The sequence below is a fragment of the Pezoporus wallicus genome, unplaced genomic scaffold (genome assembly GCF_028554395.1).
Source record: "Pezoporus wallicus isolate ANWC-B61680 ecotype Strahan unplaced genomic scaffold, APGP_CSIRO_Pwel_v1 contig_865, whole genome shotgun sequence".
Classification (NCBI taxonomy): Eukaryota; Metazoa; Chordata; class Aves; order Psittaciformes; family Psittacidae; genus Pezoporus; species Pezoporus wallicus.
This window is the reverse complement of record NW_026636827.1, coordinates 607,361-627,472: the sequence shown is the minus strand read 5'-3', so window position 1 is coordinate 627,472 and position 20,112 is coordinate 607,361. Positions and strand designations below refer to the sequence as shown.

At 34.7% G+C, this 20,112-nt stretch overlaps 1 protein-coding gene across 1 annotated transcript in view; it reads right to left on the bottom strand.

The window, feature by feature from the left end:
- LRP1B (LDL receptor related protein 1B) overlaps positions 1–20,112 on the bottom strand; it is a 781,126-nt gene that overhangs the window by 266,129 nt on the left and 494,885 nt on the right. The window contains exons 11-17 of the mRNA XM_057401813.1: positions 19,505–19,685; positions 16,429–16,648; positions 13,016–13,205; positions 8,280–8,402; positions 6,485–6,625; positions 3,107–3,232; positions 1,108–1,224 (exon numbers count right to left, since the gene is read on the bottom strand). Coding sequence (XP_057257796.1) covers positions 1,108–1,224; positions 3,107–3,232; positions 6,485–6,625; positions 8,280–8,402; positions 13,016–13,205; positions 16,429–16,648; positions 19,505–19,685 — 1,098 coding nt within the window. The remainder of the gene's footprint in view (positions 1–1,107; positions 1,225–3,106; positions 3,233–6,484; positions 6,626–8,279; positions 8,403–13,015; positions 13,206–16,428; positions 16,649–19,504; positions 19,686–20,112) is intronic.

Sequence of the window (20,112 nt, the reverse complement as noted above, 5' to 3'; positions counted from 1 at the left end):
AAAATCCTGAATGCAATTAGACAAGTAGGAGATGCTGAGTATTACTCATATGGAGCTAAAAAGGAACAATTCAAACTCAACTAAAAAGTATCAGCTGGTTGTCAGTCATGAATAACTTGTAATTAAACAGATTTAAGGGATTATGGATGTACAGAATTTATTGATTGGATCCTACATGTTGCATTCCATAGATTCTCAGGTAACTGAGGTCCTGGAGATTTATATTTATGGAACACAGGGCATCATGGAGTCAGCCTATGACTTTCATCTATGCATTTAGTTTGTATTTTTTTCTTGCTCTTCACTGCCAGTGATTCACAGGTATTGAGATTTTTGAAAAAAAATTGTTACTAGTAATAGAACTCTAGTAACTCTACTGAAAAGTTTACAGCAATAAAAAGTTTCAAAAAAAGAAAGACCATGCTTTTCCAACTACACTGCTTTCATAATTTCTCCCTGATTAAGAAACAGTTTCTTGTTATAACTGAGTAAAATACAAATTTAACTACTAAGCATCCTAAGAAGTACACCCTAGATTTCAATTTTTCTGTGCACAACCTGTCACTTCACTTTTAGAGGATTGGTGCTAGTAAAATAATCAGTCTGTATTCTTTCTTGAAAATTCTTGAAAATTCATTTCAAACCACATCCTAGTATATTGTGTTGCACTTACTAATTCCTATTAGTAAGTCAAGTAATATCACAAACATTACCTCATAAACAGGGAACACACCATGATACAGTATTTTGCAGACAGCTCATTGACCCTTTTGCTCTCAGACTCACAGCACTTACCTGAGCTGCCAAACAGATGAAGGCAGTCATGCTGACTTACAAAAACCTTAATTGTTTGGAAGCAGCTGATTATAGAGAGAATACACCTCTTCTTGCAATATCTCAGTAAAGCAGCAATTAGCAGAGCTGCTGATACTCTCTCATGTTATAAAAAATAAAAGACTATTTTTTTTTTAATGCAAAATACATCAAAATAGCCTTCTATTCAGACCTGGCAATTCATGTGAGAGATCCTTAGATGTTTAACTTTTTTATAGAATAATTTTACTTTTTTCCCTGAAAAAAAAACCCAAAACACCTCAAAACACTCACCACAGGATGTCATTTCATCAGTTTCATCTCCACAGTCATCCTCCCTGTCACACAGCCATGACACTGGAATACAGCGCCCATTCCCACATGAAAACTGGTCAACCTGACACGTTCTTGCTGTCAAGAAAAAACACTCCAAAAATACAAGAGAAATGGACTCGATTTGTTAGGGCTCTGTATGTAGAAGTTAAGTGTCTATATATGGAAGTTGCAAGTCTGGAGGACATCTCTTGGCCTACTGGATGTTTTACCTGATCTTGACTACACACAGTTAATCTCCTCTGAGAAAATTGAGGTCATCTGCAGGACTGTATTCTACCTATGTTAGGTAGATTTCTTAGTGGTTTCTCCAACATAATAGAACATGACTTTTTATATGTAATTATACAAAACTAAGTGGTAGAAGAGCACCACCGTTTGCTAAAATATCATTAGTTGCAAAGTTGAAGTAAACAACAATCGGCATAAAAAAGTCTAGCAACAGAAATATTAATAAACTGTATTTCGTAAACAATGATCTAGTAAAATTATTATTTACATGGAAAAAATGTAATATATAAAGTGTGTGATGATGTGCCTGGCCTCACCATTCTTATAATCCTTGCCTTTGCAAATACGCAACTGTAATGATCCACTAAATGAAGTTAGGTATGTCTTTCTTCTGAAGAAATAAAGATCACTAAAAGAAACCATGCTATGTAACTACATAAATTACTTTGAAAGCTGATGAACAGTAAAACTTCTATAAAAATAACATATAAAGCTGACATTACTTGTAATTCGTATTCAAAATGTGAACCCGTAACTACACTGCCAGTGATAGCAACATGGATTCGGATTTCAAATTTAAGCTTTTAAAGTTCATCTATATGCAGTTCCACACTTAAAAAAAGAAAAAAAGGAGGAAAGAAGACTGACACATCAGAAACCCCAATAACCAAAAGAATATTTATTAATTTGGTATTATCAATTACCAGTTTAATTTTTCTTCACAGAAGTAGCACAAAATACAATAGAAGAATGTAAGTTTCAAATATTTCAAAGAAGTATTTTTTAAAACATGAATAGTGTTTGCCACTGCAGAAACAAATGGAAAAAAAAAGAACACAGAATTCAACCCATAGCCAACTGACATTAGGATAAAAGGTATGGTCTTAAATCCAACTCTTACCTTACAAGAAAACAGTTGAATATCAAAGGATATCAAGATGTATGGCAATCTACAATAATACCATACAGGTGATATGGACACTCTAGGTCTGCAGTTTTGCTAGTGTGCTTTTACCTAAATTGCACAACTAACAACTAGACTGGTTTTTATATGCATGAAAATTTAAATCAAGGAGAATGAGTTCACAGAATATTTTAATACGCAATGTATGCTGTCTATCCCTTCATTTCAGTTTAAAATAGTCATCAGCTTATTTATGTATATTTTGTGTAGGAGATATTTAATGATTGTTTAGTGTACTCTACCAAAAAGCACTAAACATCACTTCCATACAAGAAATGGACTGACTTCCATGATTTACTGCAGTGGAATCAGTAAACCATCTTGGCATTTCCGTAAAAATCCACTGTAACTTAGAAATGAAAACAATTTCAAGGTACCAAGGGAAACTTAACAACTAATTATGCTTTTGTCAGCATAAAATTTAATTTACTAGTGACACAGCACCAATCATATCATATCATATTAACGAAAAAAAAAATCTAACTGCCAAAAAAGGACTGAGCAGGGAAAATTTTGTACCTAAGCAGTGCTTTGACAGTCAACCCATATGGATAGACTAAGTGCTGAATTACTTTGGAAAGCACAGTCAAGAATAAAGATTAAGAAAATGCAATTTAATTTCCAGCCTCAGTGGCATAAAAATCTGAATTGATTTAAAATGTCAATAATCAGACTACTAGTAGCAGACTGATTCAGCTCAGAGCAGTTTTGAACTGTTTATAGAACTGGAGTTTGAGAACTTGTTGACACAAGTAAAATTTTTACCTGCACAGGTTTTATTGGTTTCATCTTCATTATTACCACAATCATTGGCTCCATCACAAAGCCACCTCTTGGGAATGCAGCGATTATTCTGGCACTTAAAATGATCATCAGGACAACTATGATTGACTGGGAAGGAAAAAAAAAAAAAGGTTTCCTCCTAAGAAACTGATTAGAGAAAAAAATGCTGAAAATAATACATTAAATGGTATTCCCTGGTGATGCAGTTAGTATGGTTACCCTAGATATACAGTCGCCATGATACAAAGATTGTTGCAAACTAGTCAATTAAAATTATTGTAGTATTTCAACCAAAATTAAACAATACATAGTAAAGATTCTCCTATGATACTAGCATCAATATGGAGATTCTCTTCTGCTAGCTACTAAGTGCTAAAAGGTAGTGGCATTTTACAGTGTTGCTATTTATTTAAAGAAAAATGTCCTCAATCCCATTTTATCAATGTAATGAGGTTTGCAAACTGAAATGCATATAAAAAACCCCAACATATTGAAGGCACAGGTGCAAGTTCTGTGCATATCCAAAATATACTACAGTGAGCAGGGATTTAGACAGGTTATAAAATGCTTCTAAAATGATGCAAATTACTGTCAATGGCCACACAGATATCTGTTATTTACTTACCACAGAATTGTAGGTGTCAGAAAGGGAAATATGCAACACTGTTTAAAACTGGTGAAAAATCTGGTATTCAGGAGTGAACAAGTATCTCACAAATATGTTTTTGCTAGTCCAGCATCATGGAAAGGATGAAGACCGAATGCATGGAAATTATGTAAGTACTACTGGCCAGCTCTTGCAGCTGTAGTAAGTATATATGTTCTGCTTCTTTTATGCCAATAACAAGATCTATTATTAGTGGATCTTGCTAATCTTGATCTATACAAGAGCAGTAAACTATATACTTTCAAATGCTGGCTTGAAAATAATCTTGAACTATTTTCCACCTACTGGTCCATCCAGTCTCTTTTTTTAAATTTAAGATGTATCTGAAAACTAACAGTATTTAAAATGAAAGGATGTCTTGCAGGTTTATCCTTGACATTTCAGTAGCTTTTATCTTTGACCTTTCTACCCATCCGTTGTACTGAAAACAGCACAGAGCAAATGTGGTACCAACAGCACACAAACCCTTCATGAGTATTTTGTGTGGAGGGTGCAAGAACATTGGAAGCAAAGAATTAATAATCTGAGAAGAAAGGTGTTCCAAGTCTTAAATACTTATGAAGCAACCTAGTTGGCAATGTGCCTGGAGAATAAAACTTATCCATGCAATAAAATTATAAATTTAAGACTTCTTCACATCTGACTTTAATACTAGACATAGATGTTGTTTTAAATGGTACTTTAACTTTTGCTTACATTCATTTATTAACGTGTGTATTCTAGTCATAATTGCAAATATTTCCAACTAAAAAAAGGACTATTAAAGTTACTACAGCAACGGCTGAAAAGAGATTAATGTTAACATACTGGCCACCTAAACTATATATCACACAGATTTGGGACCAGATTATGATTTAATTTATATTTATACAAATTCTCTGAGAATTACAAGCTTTGATCAGTGAATTGGTCTACATTACATTAATTCAAATGAGAATCAGGTCAACCCTGCCAAAAGATTTTCCTGTCAGTGGCATTATTAGTTAAGCTCCTTATTTAAGTGTAACAACCCAATACTAAAATAAAAAAGTTAGTAAATACTACATTTCCGAATTGGGCAAATATTTTGAAAAGAATTAGAACTGAAATCAGTAAAGACTACTACAAGGAGTTATAAAAATACATAAATGCAAGGAAAAATCCCCACACTGCCCATGTAACAGCCATACAGAAAAAGACCTAGGTATTACAGAGGATCAGAAGCTCATTATTTATCAGCAACATCAGGCCAGTGTGAAGCAGAGAAGATTCACCCATGGATGTCTAAAAAGGACTATCAACCCAACAAACACATTCTCTCCACCTAAACAGCTTCACAAAAGCCTCAGCAGATGTAAATACATCCAGTTTTGGACATCCAATCAATAGGATCACTTGGCAAAGTTCAGAAAAGAGCAATGACTGGGAAAAAAAAAACACAAACCAAACCAACCAAACAAACAAACAAAAAAACAAACAAACAAACAAACAAAAGAAACAAAAAACAAACCCAAAACCCCAAAACCAAACCAAACCAACATAATCTACTGCAGAAAAAAGAAAAAACAAAAAAAAAAAAAAGAAAAAAGAAGAAAGAAGAAGAAAGAAAAAAAGAAAGGGGAAAAAGGGAAAAGGAAAAAAGAAAAAAGAACAAAAAAAAAAAAGAAAGAAAAAAGAAAAAAGATTAGAGTTGCGTTGCCTCAAAGAGGTAAGCCTGAGAAAATTATTCTAAGGGCTTTCAGATACATAGAACAATGCTGCACAGTAGAAGAGCATATCAGTTCATGTCTACAATTGATAGGGAAAAAATAATGTATTTTCATTTCAGTAAAGCAGATGTGGTTTAGAGAAATGATTTAATGTTAGAAATAGGAAGCATTGTTGCAAACTAAGCAAGGAAAGAAATTTTGACTGCTGCAATTCTGATTTTATAGCAGGCTATCCAAGTATCTTCCAGGAGTGACAGAGATACATAATTGATATATTTTCTATTATTTTTAATTTCAACAGCCACTTGGTCCATAAGTACCTGCCTTTCTCCTATCGGGGAACTCAGAACTAGGCAACTCTCCAGGGGTGACCTAAATCCATTTCACTGAACACATACCTAACTCATCCTTTGTCAGCTTGTTTTTTGGATGTTAAGGAAGTGTCAAAAGCCATGCTAAAGTTAAGGTAAACAATATCCGCTGCTTTCCCATCATCCACCAAGCTAGTCATAGCATTGGCAAAGGCTATGAGGTTGGATAAGTGCAATTTCTCCGTCATAAACCCATGCTGACTATTCCAAACCACTTTCTTGTCCTTGATGTCTTTGGAAATGGTTGCCAAGACTAATTGAACTATCACCTTCCTACAGGGTGAGGTGAGGCTGGCTTTGCTTTGTAAGTTGGACTTGAAATATTCTAAGACCCCTTCCAACCCAAATTATCCTGCGACTCATATGAAAAAGTGCAAGAAATACAAACATCTAAAGAATTGTTAATGACAATGTCAAAACCAAAAGATGAATGCTCTTTTAGTATGCTATGAAATGAGTACACCAGTGCCATTTGAAAGTACTATTACTATATGCAGGAAAAGAAGAAAATGACAGATTTACATTAATTACTCCAGAATTATCACTTTGGTTTGACTCCCATCAGATTTACATTTTGTTTCCAACTGCCAAAATAAAGCATGAATTGTGGGTTAAAACATAAAGGCATACATACAGCAAATTTCAGAACGCTCATCACTGCCATCCAGACAGTCATCATCCCCATCACAGCGCCAGCGATCCTGGATACAACGTTTATTGTTGCACTGAAACTGTTCAGCTTTGCATAACTGTGATAGCACTTCTCCATGTTTAACTAGGAAAAACATCCAAGAAGCACATCAGTTTTATCAGCTTGATGCATACAGAATACAATACTACCTTTACATAAATAGATGTAGATTCCTGTTAGTACTTTTCAGAGCAGGGTTTTGTAGTAAACTTTGCATATTTGAGGAAATTCCCTCTGAAGACTGTAGCAGCACGCGTATCTGAGTGTATGGTTGAGGTAATACACTTTTAATAAGTAGAACTTTGAACAGATTGGCACTCAAACTGTTTGGGTTTTTTTAAATTGATACTTAGATGATAGCATAAAAATACCAGTTTAAAATATTGCAACACCTCATCAACAGTGAAAAGAAAATATTCTTACAGACACAGAACAAATTCTGGTGCATGTTAAAGGGCTAAAAAGTGATTATTGAAAAGCTGATTCTTGTTTCCAAGCAACAACTCAAACACCTGCATTATGCACTGGTACAGATTCAGCAAAGAGAGGATAAAATTCTGCTGAGGTAGAATTAAGTAGCAAGCTACAAGCTTATTGATAAATTCAGACAGATGAATTTCTCAATGTAAGGTTTAGAATGCTTAATGTGTAAATACCACACATCACTCCAGGACCCTATAAGGGACACCAAAGTCCTTGGAAAGATCTGGGCAATGACATGAGTTGGGGAAAAAGCAGGAATCCTGCTTCCTTCAGATCTGAAAGTGTCTAACCTCTCTCCCTTACATTCCATTTTACAATAAGAAGCCGACTTTCCAGCATTTTCTGCTAAAAGAAAAATAGTTTTCTTTAGCAACAGTGATGATTCTGAAGCCATGCATATGGGTCAAATTTAAGTTAATTGCAAGCTCAATAATGTTTATCCTGTTATGAAATAATCCTTATACTTCATTCATCTCTATGAGGCTTATTGCTGGAGACCTGTGCACAGTTGTACACACTACACTTGAAGAAATAGATCAATGAGGAAAAAGGAGAATTTTGAGTAAGTCACAAATACCAGGTCTAAACATTTTTAAAACACCTGTATTATCCGAGTTATTAATTTTAATTAAAAAAAAAAAATCCACATTTAAGTAACAACTTTTTTTTGCATGTTGTCATGAAGATATCCAAGGAAGTTATGAAAAAAAAAAAAAAAATACCCCTCCCCCCCCCCAAAAAAAAACAAAAAACCCACAACCAAAAAACCCCACCAAACAAGACTGCAAAATTTGCATAGTCTGTGTTAGGACCTATTATGCAAAAATATATCTGCTTCACATTTTAGTAACAGTTCCAGCATGAATATTTTCAATGCCACGTTTCAACATAAGATACTTAGTCAATATTATAACGTGAAACAGGTTTGTAGAGATTTAATATAATTATATAGATTAATTTCTGGTATTTCTGATATTCTTTAAAACAGGACAGTAAATATTCAGTGCTTTATCATATCAGACATTCTGAAATATTTTCCAATGCATTTTATCCTCAAATACTGCGTAGTTAATAGTCTTCTTTGAAAAATCTTTAGTAAACTGTTTTCAATTAGAATCTTTATTCAAGGAATATTTCTTTGTCTTACAGAACTGCAATAAGCCTTTAGGAGACTACACTTTCTGGATTTATTTTTTGATTTGACTTGATCCCTTAACAGTAGTATCAACTCAGATATTCTTTAAAAAAATCTTACTCTTGCAGGTTGTACTGTTTTCCTCCAAATGCTGATTATCAGCACAGGCACAAACTCTGCCTCCAGGAACAGCTAAACAAAGAGTGCTGCAGCCTCCGTTATTAACACGACATGCATTATCACCTGTGAAAATGAAAAAAAAAAAAGCAACCTGAACAGCTGTGCTAGATTTTTTTATTTTCTTTTTAGAATCTGAGCACATGAAGAATTTTTTACAATTATTTTCCTCTCATTTTAGGGACACGTTATTCTCATAGTTTGGTTATTACAGCTATAATATTCAAACTATTTTAGTTACAGTGTGCAATAACCTGTAAGAAGAAAAAACAACTATACTATAAGCTCACAACATTCCATATTCCTTTTTTATTAGGAGAATAAATACTCCAAAATATTTAATATGACACAGCAACATGCACATAGTAGTTGTAAGAAATTACACAGCATATAAAGGAATGTTCTGAAGTACAATGGCATCTCCACATGTTAAAACAATGTGACTACAAATGCAGACCAAGAAAAAGAAACAGAAATTAAAAATACAATGAAATCTGTAACAGACAAAGTACAAGGCAGATATATTCCACTATTTTCTGAACACATTTGCTATTTCTCTGCCTTCTTTTTCTGTGTTATTGTTTCTTCACAAAAGCTGTATGCTGTTCACATAAAGATACTGACAGCTGTCAGATGGTTTTAATTATCTGCTAAGGACTGCTTCATCCTTACTACCTCATTCTTTAGTCAAGGGAACTTGAAACCAAAGCCCTCTGAAGCAAATGTTACTAATTCTTTTTGTGTCACCTTGCTGACCTAACTGCTTAGATAAGCACTGCTGAGGATATTTAACTTCTCAGGATCAAAGCTCTGTTAATTTCAAGTGATAACTGACTATAAACAGGTTAGCTATAAAATTTCACTTGAAATGTGAGGGCTGGATCATGATTTTAAGATAAAGCAGTTTCAAAATACTTTGCTGGATCTTGCTGTCATGTTTTCATGTTTTGAACTATGATGTAAAACACTGAACAAATATAGACTCCTTTATTACGTATATGTTCACCAAAACCCAAACAATATGAAGAAAACAGCAGAAGAGTAAGCGATATATTTGCATCTAAGTCTTGGAAAACCTAAGGTACACCACCACCTCAGAAAAAGTAGCCTTGAAACTCTCTGCATCTCTACAGGGCCACCTATTATAGAAATCAAAGAATGTCAGTAACACAAAGATTAAGGTATTAGAAGCTGCTAAAACAAACCAATCTAAATATAATCTTCAAAAGTAAATCCAAAATTACAAAGTACAAGCCAAGTTAACTAACAAATATAAATTAGTTCATGAGATCATTAAACAATACCTTTTATTCTATAGCTTTATTCTTTAAGACAAATACAGAAAGCACTTTGAAAACACACGATGATTCCAAAAGCCCAACGGAAACTTAAAATCAAAATTAAAACACTAGATCAAAGTCAACTGGTCCATCTTGAAGATTAAAAGTTCCTACTTAGCCTCATTATTGAAATGACAAACTACAGCACAATAGGCTACTTGCTAAGTAAGAGATAAAAGAGAGGATGACAACAAGGAAAATACAAGTACCAAGAGTTAACGCAACAAGATCCCAGATAAAAAGGTTTATAAAGTGAGCTTTGAGGAAGTTTTCAACCTGAAGGTGCAATGAGACCTTCAGCCCCATCAGTGTCACTGAAGAGATTCCTAGGCTAAAATGTCCCCTAAAACTCAGTGCAAAGAAACAGGTTAAATCTCTTTATTGAGCTGTGGAACTCATTTAGCTACCAAGTATTTATGAAATTAAATTTCCTCAACTGCTACTCATAACAGCTATTTTATATGGGTGTTCTTGAAACATTCCCAAAATTTTAAAACTACTTTCAAATCTATTATCATATTTTTCATATTTTTCCAAGCTTTTAAAACAGTTGCTGTCCTGCCACTGCATACATTTCAATCAGGCTATGTACTGCATCTCAGAAATCATTTTCAGAAAAAATAAAAACCTTTGGCAACCATATACATTTGTTTAATCTTCTCATTTAAAAGACACATTGAAGTATTTATTGCTGCTTAGCAATCATCATAACTCTATGCTTTCATGAGTATTCATATACACTCACACCTTCTTGTAATCTAACCTCAAGTACTGCTGAAGTTGTGTAAGCCTACTTTTAGGATCATATGAAAGGCAGCAGCCTGGAGCTCAAGCAGCTCTTCTTTGCAATCTGAGGAGTTAATATATCAAAAGAGGCTATTTTAACCACTGTAAATGGACTTAGATACGAAATACTTATATATGAACAGCAATCTGCCCCTTCATGGCAGTAAAAACACCCACAGGTCTTGACAGGTTCATATACTGGCAGTAAATCCAACTTTTAGGATTATTATGCTTCCCACCACCTCCCCATTTTTTAACGTATTCCTGACACAGAGACCCAAAGACTAAGCCTAAAAAAGTAAAATGAATTCTAATCTCTGAAAGCAAGAAAAAAGTATTCCTCCGCAAGAGGATCTTGCCTACTGAGATACAAAGGCAGTGAAAAACACCTCTGCTTAAGAAGACACCAAAAGCAGCTTAATGGTGCTACCAAGAGCACTAAGCAAAGCAAGACTGGCACACTCCAGTATCCTGTGAAGACCTCTTAATGAAAATATCAGTCTCAATTCAACCATGCCAAGTTGAATTGACAGGGTTTCTGCTTGTGTAGACAGTGACAATAACAGCAGCATCAAACAGGAACTTCAACATACCAGAGCCAAATGTTTCTAAGGCACGTGCACATAAACTCATACCATAAAATGAATTACCATGGTTTTCTCTATACCAGATAATCCAGCCTTGATATTGCTTTTTTATAAGAAGCCCACACAAATCTAAAATAAATGTTTCAGCTCCTTTAGTAACAATGCAAGGTCAACCTCACTGAGCATGACAAAAAGGGAAGGTCCTAACGGCTGCAGTTAGCTTACAAAATTCCAATATAAATTTCAAACAAAGAATGCATTACTGAGCCAAATGCTCTTTCTTAAAATTTCAAAATTTACACTCATCCAGCTGAAAGTGTCTAAGAAGTAGTATTTTAGTCTTCTATCTCTGGTGTTAGCTTAGTCGGAAAATAACAGCAACTGCATTATTTTTTAAATTACTGACATTTTACCAACTGATGAACTTTTGGGGTTTGGGTCAGATTTTGCCTAGGAAAAGAAAAAAAATAAAACCTGTATCGTTACACTGACATAGCACAGTACTGCACATACTGCAGTTTGATTTAGATACTGAACATTTAGATGTTACAATATCAGAAAGGCAAAGCTTTCAGCACTGCTTTCATATTCATAACACCAATTACATGTTGGTTGTCTGCACCTCAGCACTCAATATTTAAGTATTAATCTCAATGGCTTTCACTGAGAAAGCCTAGCTGGACATATAAAAATGTTATTCAGCAGGAAAGGGAAAATTTCATATTAACCTGTTGTAAAGAAAATCACTAAGCTTTTCAGTAGGGCCACAGACAGTTAAGTGAGACATTATAAAAAGTGTGTTTCCCAAAGAAAACGAAACTTGGAAGACCTACTTTTAGACAGAAAAGTAGTCTTCCCAAAGAATATTAGCTACATATCTAAATCTCTGAATACAGTAAATTTTAAAATAAAATAAAGAACAATATACGTGCAGATACTACATGCCAATTATGTGCCTATACACATATTCACTTCACATTTTATACTTTAGCATAATTTTGAAAACTAAACTCTTTCCTTTGTAGTTCACCAGTTGCTGGATTTTTTAAAAAAAAAAAAGGCAATTCTAGACAGAAACAAAAAAATTAAAAAATTAGTATGTATATGAAACTTCTGAACTGTTGAACTGTAACAGTTTTACATGTCCAAAATCATGATCTATAGAGATTAATGAGCTCTAGGTATACATTTAGTATGGTCATTTTTAAAAGTATTTTATTTCTACTAATTCCTGAAGTTCAGTGTTACGTTTGGTAGCAGGCAATAACCAGAAATTAATTTTCATTAAAGAGAGCAAATATTCCACAGCTCATCTGAACACTACATGGGGTAAATGGATTTCAAAGTTTTATTCAGTAAAATACAATTATAAATTTACCTGCAGAGTAGCAATTGCATTTACTACCATGCAAACCCTATGGCCTTTATCTCACTTTTCTACTGATGTAAGTAGCAACAACTTTGGATATTTCCACTGCTCTCAATTCTGATTACTCTGATTCTGTGTAACAGCACCAAGTGCTTTCAGGAGATTAAGTTGAATGGTGCTAATATAGATCAAGATGGGGGAGAAAATTACAAAAGGGGAAAGACAGGTTCTATGATCTAATTTAAGAAAAGTTAAATGCAATAACACATTTTATGCCTATGAGCCAACGTGTATGTTTCCTATTCTATTTTGTACTTTCACAGTATCTCTTTGACACACATGAAAAAATGGCAATAAATGGTAATAAGTACACAGATCAAAATTCACACAGGAATAGTACCATAATTTGCTTTGTAGTAAGTATGAGATGATCAATTTCAACATTAGTGGACTGAAACATTGTAAAGTATCTTATGCCAGAAGTCATATTCTTTTTTTATATTGTTGTTTATCTAGCCACCTCAAAATCCTAAAAAGACTGTAAGGGAAGATATCCTTTTATAACAGACCTTTGGAGAAATGGTATGTTATACATACCTTGCTGTTTACGTGGCTCATAAATCTGGAGTCCAAACAAAGGTGGTCTCTCACTTCTTAACAGTGTCACATTCCTTGTAAACAAATCCAACTGGAAAATTGACCCATTCATATAATCTGTCCAGTAAATATAATTTCCATGATGTGACAATCCAAAAGGATGATTCAAATCTTTTCCACTATAGACTACCTGCAATTAATTAGTGGAAAGTGAGTACTGGCAAGGTTAAAATAATTTTTTTCAGCAAACACTGGAAAGAACATAGGAAACAGTATAACTGAGATAAGTAGTGTGCCCAAAAGTGAATGCTTAAGCCAGTAAAACCAAATAAAGAGTGTAAAGCCATTCTATGCATTCAGCATTCATTATCTAACTTCAAAACTTTGTATAAACTCATTTTAAGTGTCCCCTGTCAGGTATTGTAGGTGAACATGTAATCATTATATGCAGTAAAGAGGTGATCCTGCCCCTTTACTCTGCTCTTGTGAGACCTCATATGGAGTATTGTGTGCAGTTTCGGTGTCCTCAACATAAAAAGGACATGGACTGTTGGAACAAGTCCAGAGAAGGGCCACGAGGATGATCAGGGGACTGGAGCACCTCCCGTATGAAGATAGGCAGAGAAAGTTGGGGCTGTTCAGCCTGGAGAAGAGAAGGCTGTGCGGAGACCTCATAGCAGCCTTCCAGTATCTGAAGGGGGCCTATAGGGATGCTGGGAAGGGACACTTAATTAGGGACTGTAGTGACAGGACAAGGGGTAACAGGTTAAAACTTAAACAGGGGAAGTTTAGATTGGATATAAGGAGGATATTCTTTCCTGTTAGGGTGGTCAGGCACTGGAATGAGTTGCCCAGGGAGGCTGTGAATACTCCATTGCTGGCAGCATTCAAGGCCAGGATGGACAAAGCCTTGGGTGAGATAGTTTAGTGTGAGGTGTCCCTGCCCATGGCAGGGTGGTTGGAACTAGATGATCTTAAGGTCCTTTCCAACCCTAACTATTCTATGATTCTAAATATGCACCTCCTTCCCTAGCAAGGAAGCACAGTTCTTACAGCTCTGAGTATTTGTCAGTATCTGACAAATCTGGCAAATATCTGCTTCTTTTAAAGCAGAGAATAGCGTGTATGAGTTGCTAATTTTGTTTCAGTGTAAATTGCAGATTGCTTATTTGTTTCTGTGAACTTCCTCCCCAGTTTGGGTTGTGAGAACTTAAGAAAAGCACACCACGGTTTCTTCCCAAAATAAGGCAAACTTTCTTGAATGTACCTTCTACTTCTCGTTTCTTAATTCATACATAAAGCTAAGTTACACCCCAAATCTTGTCTTTGTTTCATTAGCTATAAAATGTTCTAAAAAACATGTCACTTGTGACAGCTCCAGTCTCAGACTCCTTCACAAGAACTGCAACTACCTCTACACAAGAGCTGTCTGATAAACATTTTAAAAATGTTAAATCCCTGTAGAATGAAAACATTAAAAAAAAAAGTCTAAAGTCATCAGCAAGTAAATTACAAGAATTAGAATTATTTATTTCACAAAGACACAGAAGACTGCAGAACTCTAAAACATCTACTGTTGGGATCCCTGCATCCCAGCAGCTGCAGTTTGGAATGACTGAATTCCACTCGTCTTCTGCTGCCTGGGGCCCTTGCTTATGCTAACACCCAACACTGCATTTCTACCTTGTCTCTAGAAAAAAAGAAGCAGTTCATCAGATGCCCAACCTTGTGCCTATTTAGAGACATGAACCCAAAAAAACAAGGAGATAAAGCCACCTAAAATACAACTACTTTGAGGTGACAAACATCATCCCCTTTTGCGCTTCAAATTTTTTCTTTGGGTTTGGAATTCTTTTGGTCAAAACTCCTCATTCTCAATAAGCTGCTTTTGATCAAAATTTGTCTATCATTCAATTATTCGCCCGACTACTGGTGGAAGTCCTGTAGGACTTTCCCACTCCCCAAAACCTTCCCTGCACTGACAAAGAATTAAAGATCCTACTGACCCAGTTATATTTTGGCCAAAATATCCTATAATTAGCAACAAATGATTCAGGATCAAAAGTATCTTCTACTTATTTTTGGTTAGACACCTTTTATTAAAGTAGTTCTGCATTTTATTAAAATCACAGGATTATGGAAAAATACTTTAAAAAAACCCACCAGAACTATTCTGTGTCACAGTCACACTTCAAAATAAAACCTGTTAAGATAGGTGCTTATTATTTACTACTTCTAGTAAGAGACAAAACAAGCAAACCCAGCATCTTGCACTAGTAATCCACATGTAATCTGTATCAGCTGCATTTAACCTTCCTTGACCTGTTCTGTCCAGGAACTCTCCACGAAGCCTAGCATTGTTAGTGGACAAGGATCTCTAATTAAAAACTGTCTTTCTGCTAATGTGCTTAGCCCCATCCCCGCTTCGTTACAGGAGCATAATGGATGTGGAGCAAAAGTAGAAACACCAAATGTAAATCCTAACCCAGCCATTATGACAAATGAAACACTACAGCATTAGTATAGGCTTAACAACAGATCACTCAATATAAAGGATTTTAAAAGTAACATTAAAGCACTATAAGCGTGTACATGAACGAGTTCCAGGAACTCTGTCTACAGTTACTACCTTGAGTACTAGAAATCTGCATATTGTCCTATTAAGGCCATCACGCCGAGAGAATCATGAGTTGAGGATAAATGAAAAGTCACTAGACATACATTTTGTGACAAAATCCCCTCACAGGAGAACTTATTGCCTGCCATTCTCAATTAACAGTGACTTCTCAGTTGTCAGGGTACTAATTTTCTGGAGCAGATGGTAAACCCTCCCAAATTATCAGACTCCAGTCTCAGCATTAACTGTTTTCCAGATGTCTATTCTGTGCTTGTTACTTCTACAAAACAAGACAGAACTTCTACAGAGACTTATATCTAGCTAGCACAGCCATCAGTAACAACTAAAACAATATCTCTCCATCTCTGACTGAACTGTTGAGTGCTTCTGCTCCTTATATTACCAGAAATGATCAACTGGGACATTGCGATTCATTGAAAACAGCTTATCCAGTAAAGTTAAATAAAAGACTTTTGGTTCTGTCCGAGAGTGAAGGTTTATTTCTACTGAAAAGCTCTTTGTAGCTTTGTGGCTCAAACAAAATGTAGCTCATTGTCATATGAGAAAAATAGATTAAAAATAAATAAACTTTTGTGTCACTTTCTAAAGATGAAAATTGTAAGCTGCATGATAGTCTTCTACAGGAGTCTGCCAACATTGCTTGTTTCAGAGACTACACTGGACATGCCACAGGGTTATGCAGACTTTAAAAAGCTTGAAAAGTATTTTTAACATAACATAATAAAATCCAGAGAAATAGAATGCCTGTGGCAAAACAGCAGTATTTTTCTTTTACCTTTCTGTCAGTTCCATTCAAAAATATCCTTTCAATGTGATCATAATAGGCATCACACCAGTATAACACATTGGCATGATAGTCCAGAGTTAAACCATTTGGCCATAGCATCTTTGATGTTACAAAAATCTGCCGACTGTAGCCATCCATCCATGCCTTCTCAATTCTTCCCACACTGTCATCCATTTCATCTTCTTCCCAGTCTGTCCAATACATCCAACTATGAAATTATAAAAATGAGCATTCAGACACCACTTAGTCACATGAATTAGCAGACTTTCAGCAGCAGTTTGCAACAGCAGATCCACAAGACAAAGCCATTTTAACTTTCGCATGTTTCTTTCCACAACTGTATTTACTTTCCCTGTGTACTGGATGCTCCTGAAATGACACACTGTTTTGCCCTTACTGTAATGAATTACATGAATACCAAATGGGCTAACTGACAAGAAAAGTGAAAGAATTGTTTAAGACCTTATTTAATCACACAATAATGATGATCTTTTTTTTTTAACCAGCAATTTTATTGACTTTATCAAGGTTCAAACTTTTACTGTGGGTTTTTTTTTTTTCAATCCAAGTCCAGTTTGCCTTTATGATGCAAATCTGATTCTTATTATGGTTAATACTATCACAAAAGCTGCAACACATGAATTAATTGTACTCTGACTTAATAGCTAAGGATAACCTTGACATTCTGTGAACTTCAGATCCCACCTGAAAGCAGCCAAATTAGTCAAAAATCATATTATGAGTACTCTGTCCCTCACAACAAATGTTTAGAAAGATTGGCTATAAAGATTATTTGAAAAATAGCCAGAAGGCAATTTTAGCATGGCTTTATGGTTTATAGTGCAGCAATGCAGATAACAAACACCTCTGAAAAATGCTATTCGGAAAGGTTAAGCAAACACTGTAGTAAGTCATCTAAAAGTATTAGCTCAGATGAGTTCCCAAGAGTTTTTCTCTACTGGACACTACAGAACACATGCTACAGGCTTTTCTTCAGTTGCCTTTTTTACCTTCTTGAATTAATCTTGTTATCATATTTTATTACAGAATTTGCTTGTGACAACTTTCAGTTCAACTATTTAAAACACACCTTGAATTTAAGCAAAAGCAGAGGGTAGAAAATATGCTAAGGAACACCACATTTTTGTTACTTTTTCCCCCCACAAAGCAAAACCAGATTGATGATAAGAAACACAGAGTCCTGTATTTAAGCTATTAAGCAATTAAAAAGCATTTCTGCTTATATGATACACAGCGATACCAATATGCTGAAACCATTTACTAGCAAGTAAATGCTTACTTTTAGGATTTCAATTATTAAGCATTAAGTAGAGGAAAAAAAAAAATCTCGCACCAATCTTAAATAGACACTACTTCTTGAAGTTGTCATGATTTAATTGGTATTTATGTGCCCTGGCCTTTGATTTTACCAGGTTTATGTTTCTGAAATAACTTGTATGACCCTAACCTACTCCACCTGTCTGTACTTTAAAGAATAAAGTCCTGGAATTTAAATTCTTAATTTACAAAGGAATGAAACATTGAAGTGAAAAATAGTTTTGTTATCAGATCTGTGTAAATCATGCCAAATCTACTGGTTAAAAAAAAAAATAAATCAAATACACTTACATGTATAAGCATAATTTGATCCATTTTGGTTTTATGTAAGAAAATGGAAAAGATACAGAAAAAATGCATCATTATTACACAGGTTTACACATATGTGTATGTATCATCTTTGTTTCTTTTCTCTCTTCTCCAAGTCACCCACCAGAAAGCAGTTTGGGGTTATTATTTTTGTAACTGTATGTTAAGAACATCAACCAATTTTTGATCTGGGAGGCTCATACACTTCAGTGCATGTTTGACTAAAACACTAGGTTTAATCATGGAATTATAAAACCTGCGTATGGCCTACAGCTCAGGCAGACAAACAGGTCCGTATGGTATTTATTTTACTGAAAGATAAAAATGTTTCACAAATATTTACATGACTGCTCAACAGCAATAACTGAGCTTTTCTCCATTAACTTTTTGTCTGCACTTATTATAGTTATCATGTCATAAGCTAAAACATGCTTACAGTAACAGGCATTTACATTAATGTGCTTTAATTGTATCTCAAAACACAGCTAATGCTTCCAACACTGGTTAAATCAAGACTAATATTTTCTAAACATAATTAAAATGCCATAATAAATGTTATCCCTCATGAAAAGCTCCCATGAGAAGTATAATCATGAAGGGCACACTTTTATTAGAAAATTGTTTTATATAATAGCCCTTTTCAGACAATACATCTTCATATGCTATTTCCTGTGGCATGCATTTACTGAGCTGGAAAATTTAACAAAGTAATTGTAGGTATGGTTATGGTTTGCGGTCTGATTTTACATCCTTACTATGTGACCTCAATTAATTGTAGCCTCTCCACAGTTACTTCCATTCCTCAAAGAACAAGCTCAGAAGTGAGAAACTGGTAGTGTAAATACATTCTAGCACTAGGAAAACAGCAATCAATCCAGCCTCCCTAGAATTACCCACTAGATCATTCTCCAGTGACAATTCCCTGAATAAATGTAACAGTGAATTTTTACGTAAACCACAACTACACCACAGTAATATAATGTTCTTTTTATTATGCAGCCTATCACAATTAATTACACTATTAAGTAATGAAAAATAACCTGTCTCATTTACTTTTGTAAACGAATCTGTACAAGCATATGGTTATAATTATCTTCAGAAATTGAAACTTACAAAGAGAAAAATAAAGGAGAGCATTATAAAGTTCACTTAGTATTAAAAATACACACAGTCTAATACATTCAATTTGAGAAAAAGGTGAACCATATCCAGATTAACTGGACATAGGCTCAGCAGCACCTGGGCATTCTTCCGAAGGCTTCAGGCAAGAATGCTGGAAAGGTTTTACAGATATTATAGACCACTGTAGAATTACAGACTACTATATAACTCTATGAACCCCATCCTAAGCAAAATTCAGTCCCATATTTATACTAAAAGACAAGCATTAAACCACATAAATTAGTCTACTTCATACCCATTGACAGGATCAACCACAATTCCTCTGGGGTGCGACATGTCTCCCTCCAACAAAGTTTTTCTGCTCTGAGAAGCTTTTTCCAGCCTGGCTACAGCAATCGTTTTCCTGTGGCCATCATTTGTCCAATAAAGATTATTTCCAATCCAGTCCACTGCTATGCCTTCTACATTATCAAGGTCTGTGGAGAGAAAAAGGTAGTAAGAAATTAATACTGTATGTTTATGTTCTAACATCATCCATTAGTACAAACAATGAAGAATATATGGTCGATATAGCTAAATTATACTATTTCCTTGAATCTGAGTAACATCTACTGTGCCAGTCAGAATTAGTTCTGCTGAAAGCACCCTATAAAAGACAAAGGCTGGTCATAAAACTTGGCTATTAAACATAAGCTTTCATATGTTAAACCATAGCTGGCCCTGGGCAAATCACTATTTAACAAAACCCTACTTAATTTAAAACCAAAATAGAAATACTACTCAAGTCAACAAAAGCTTCTAGAATCAGTTCTAGTACCCCAAATCATCTTGCTTTGACCCAAATCACAAGATCCACTCTTATTAATAAATAAACAAAATGGACCTCTGTTCCATTGTCCTTTG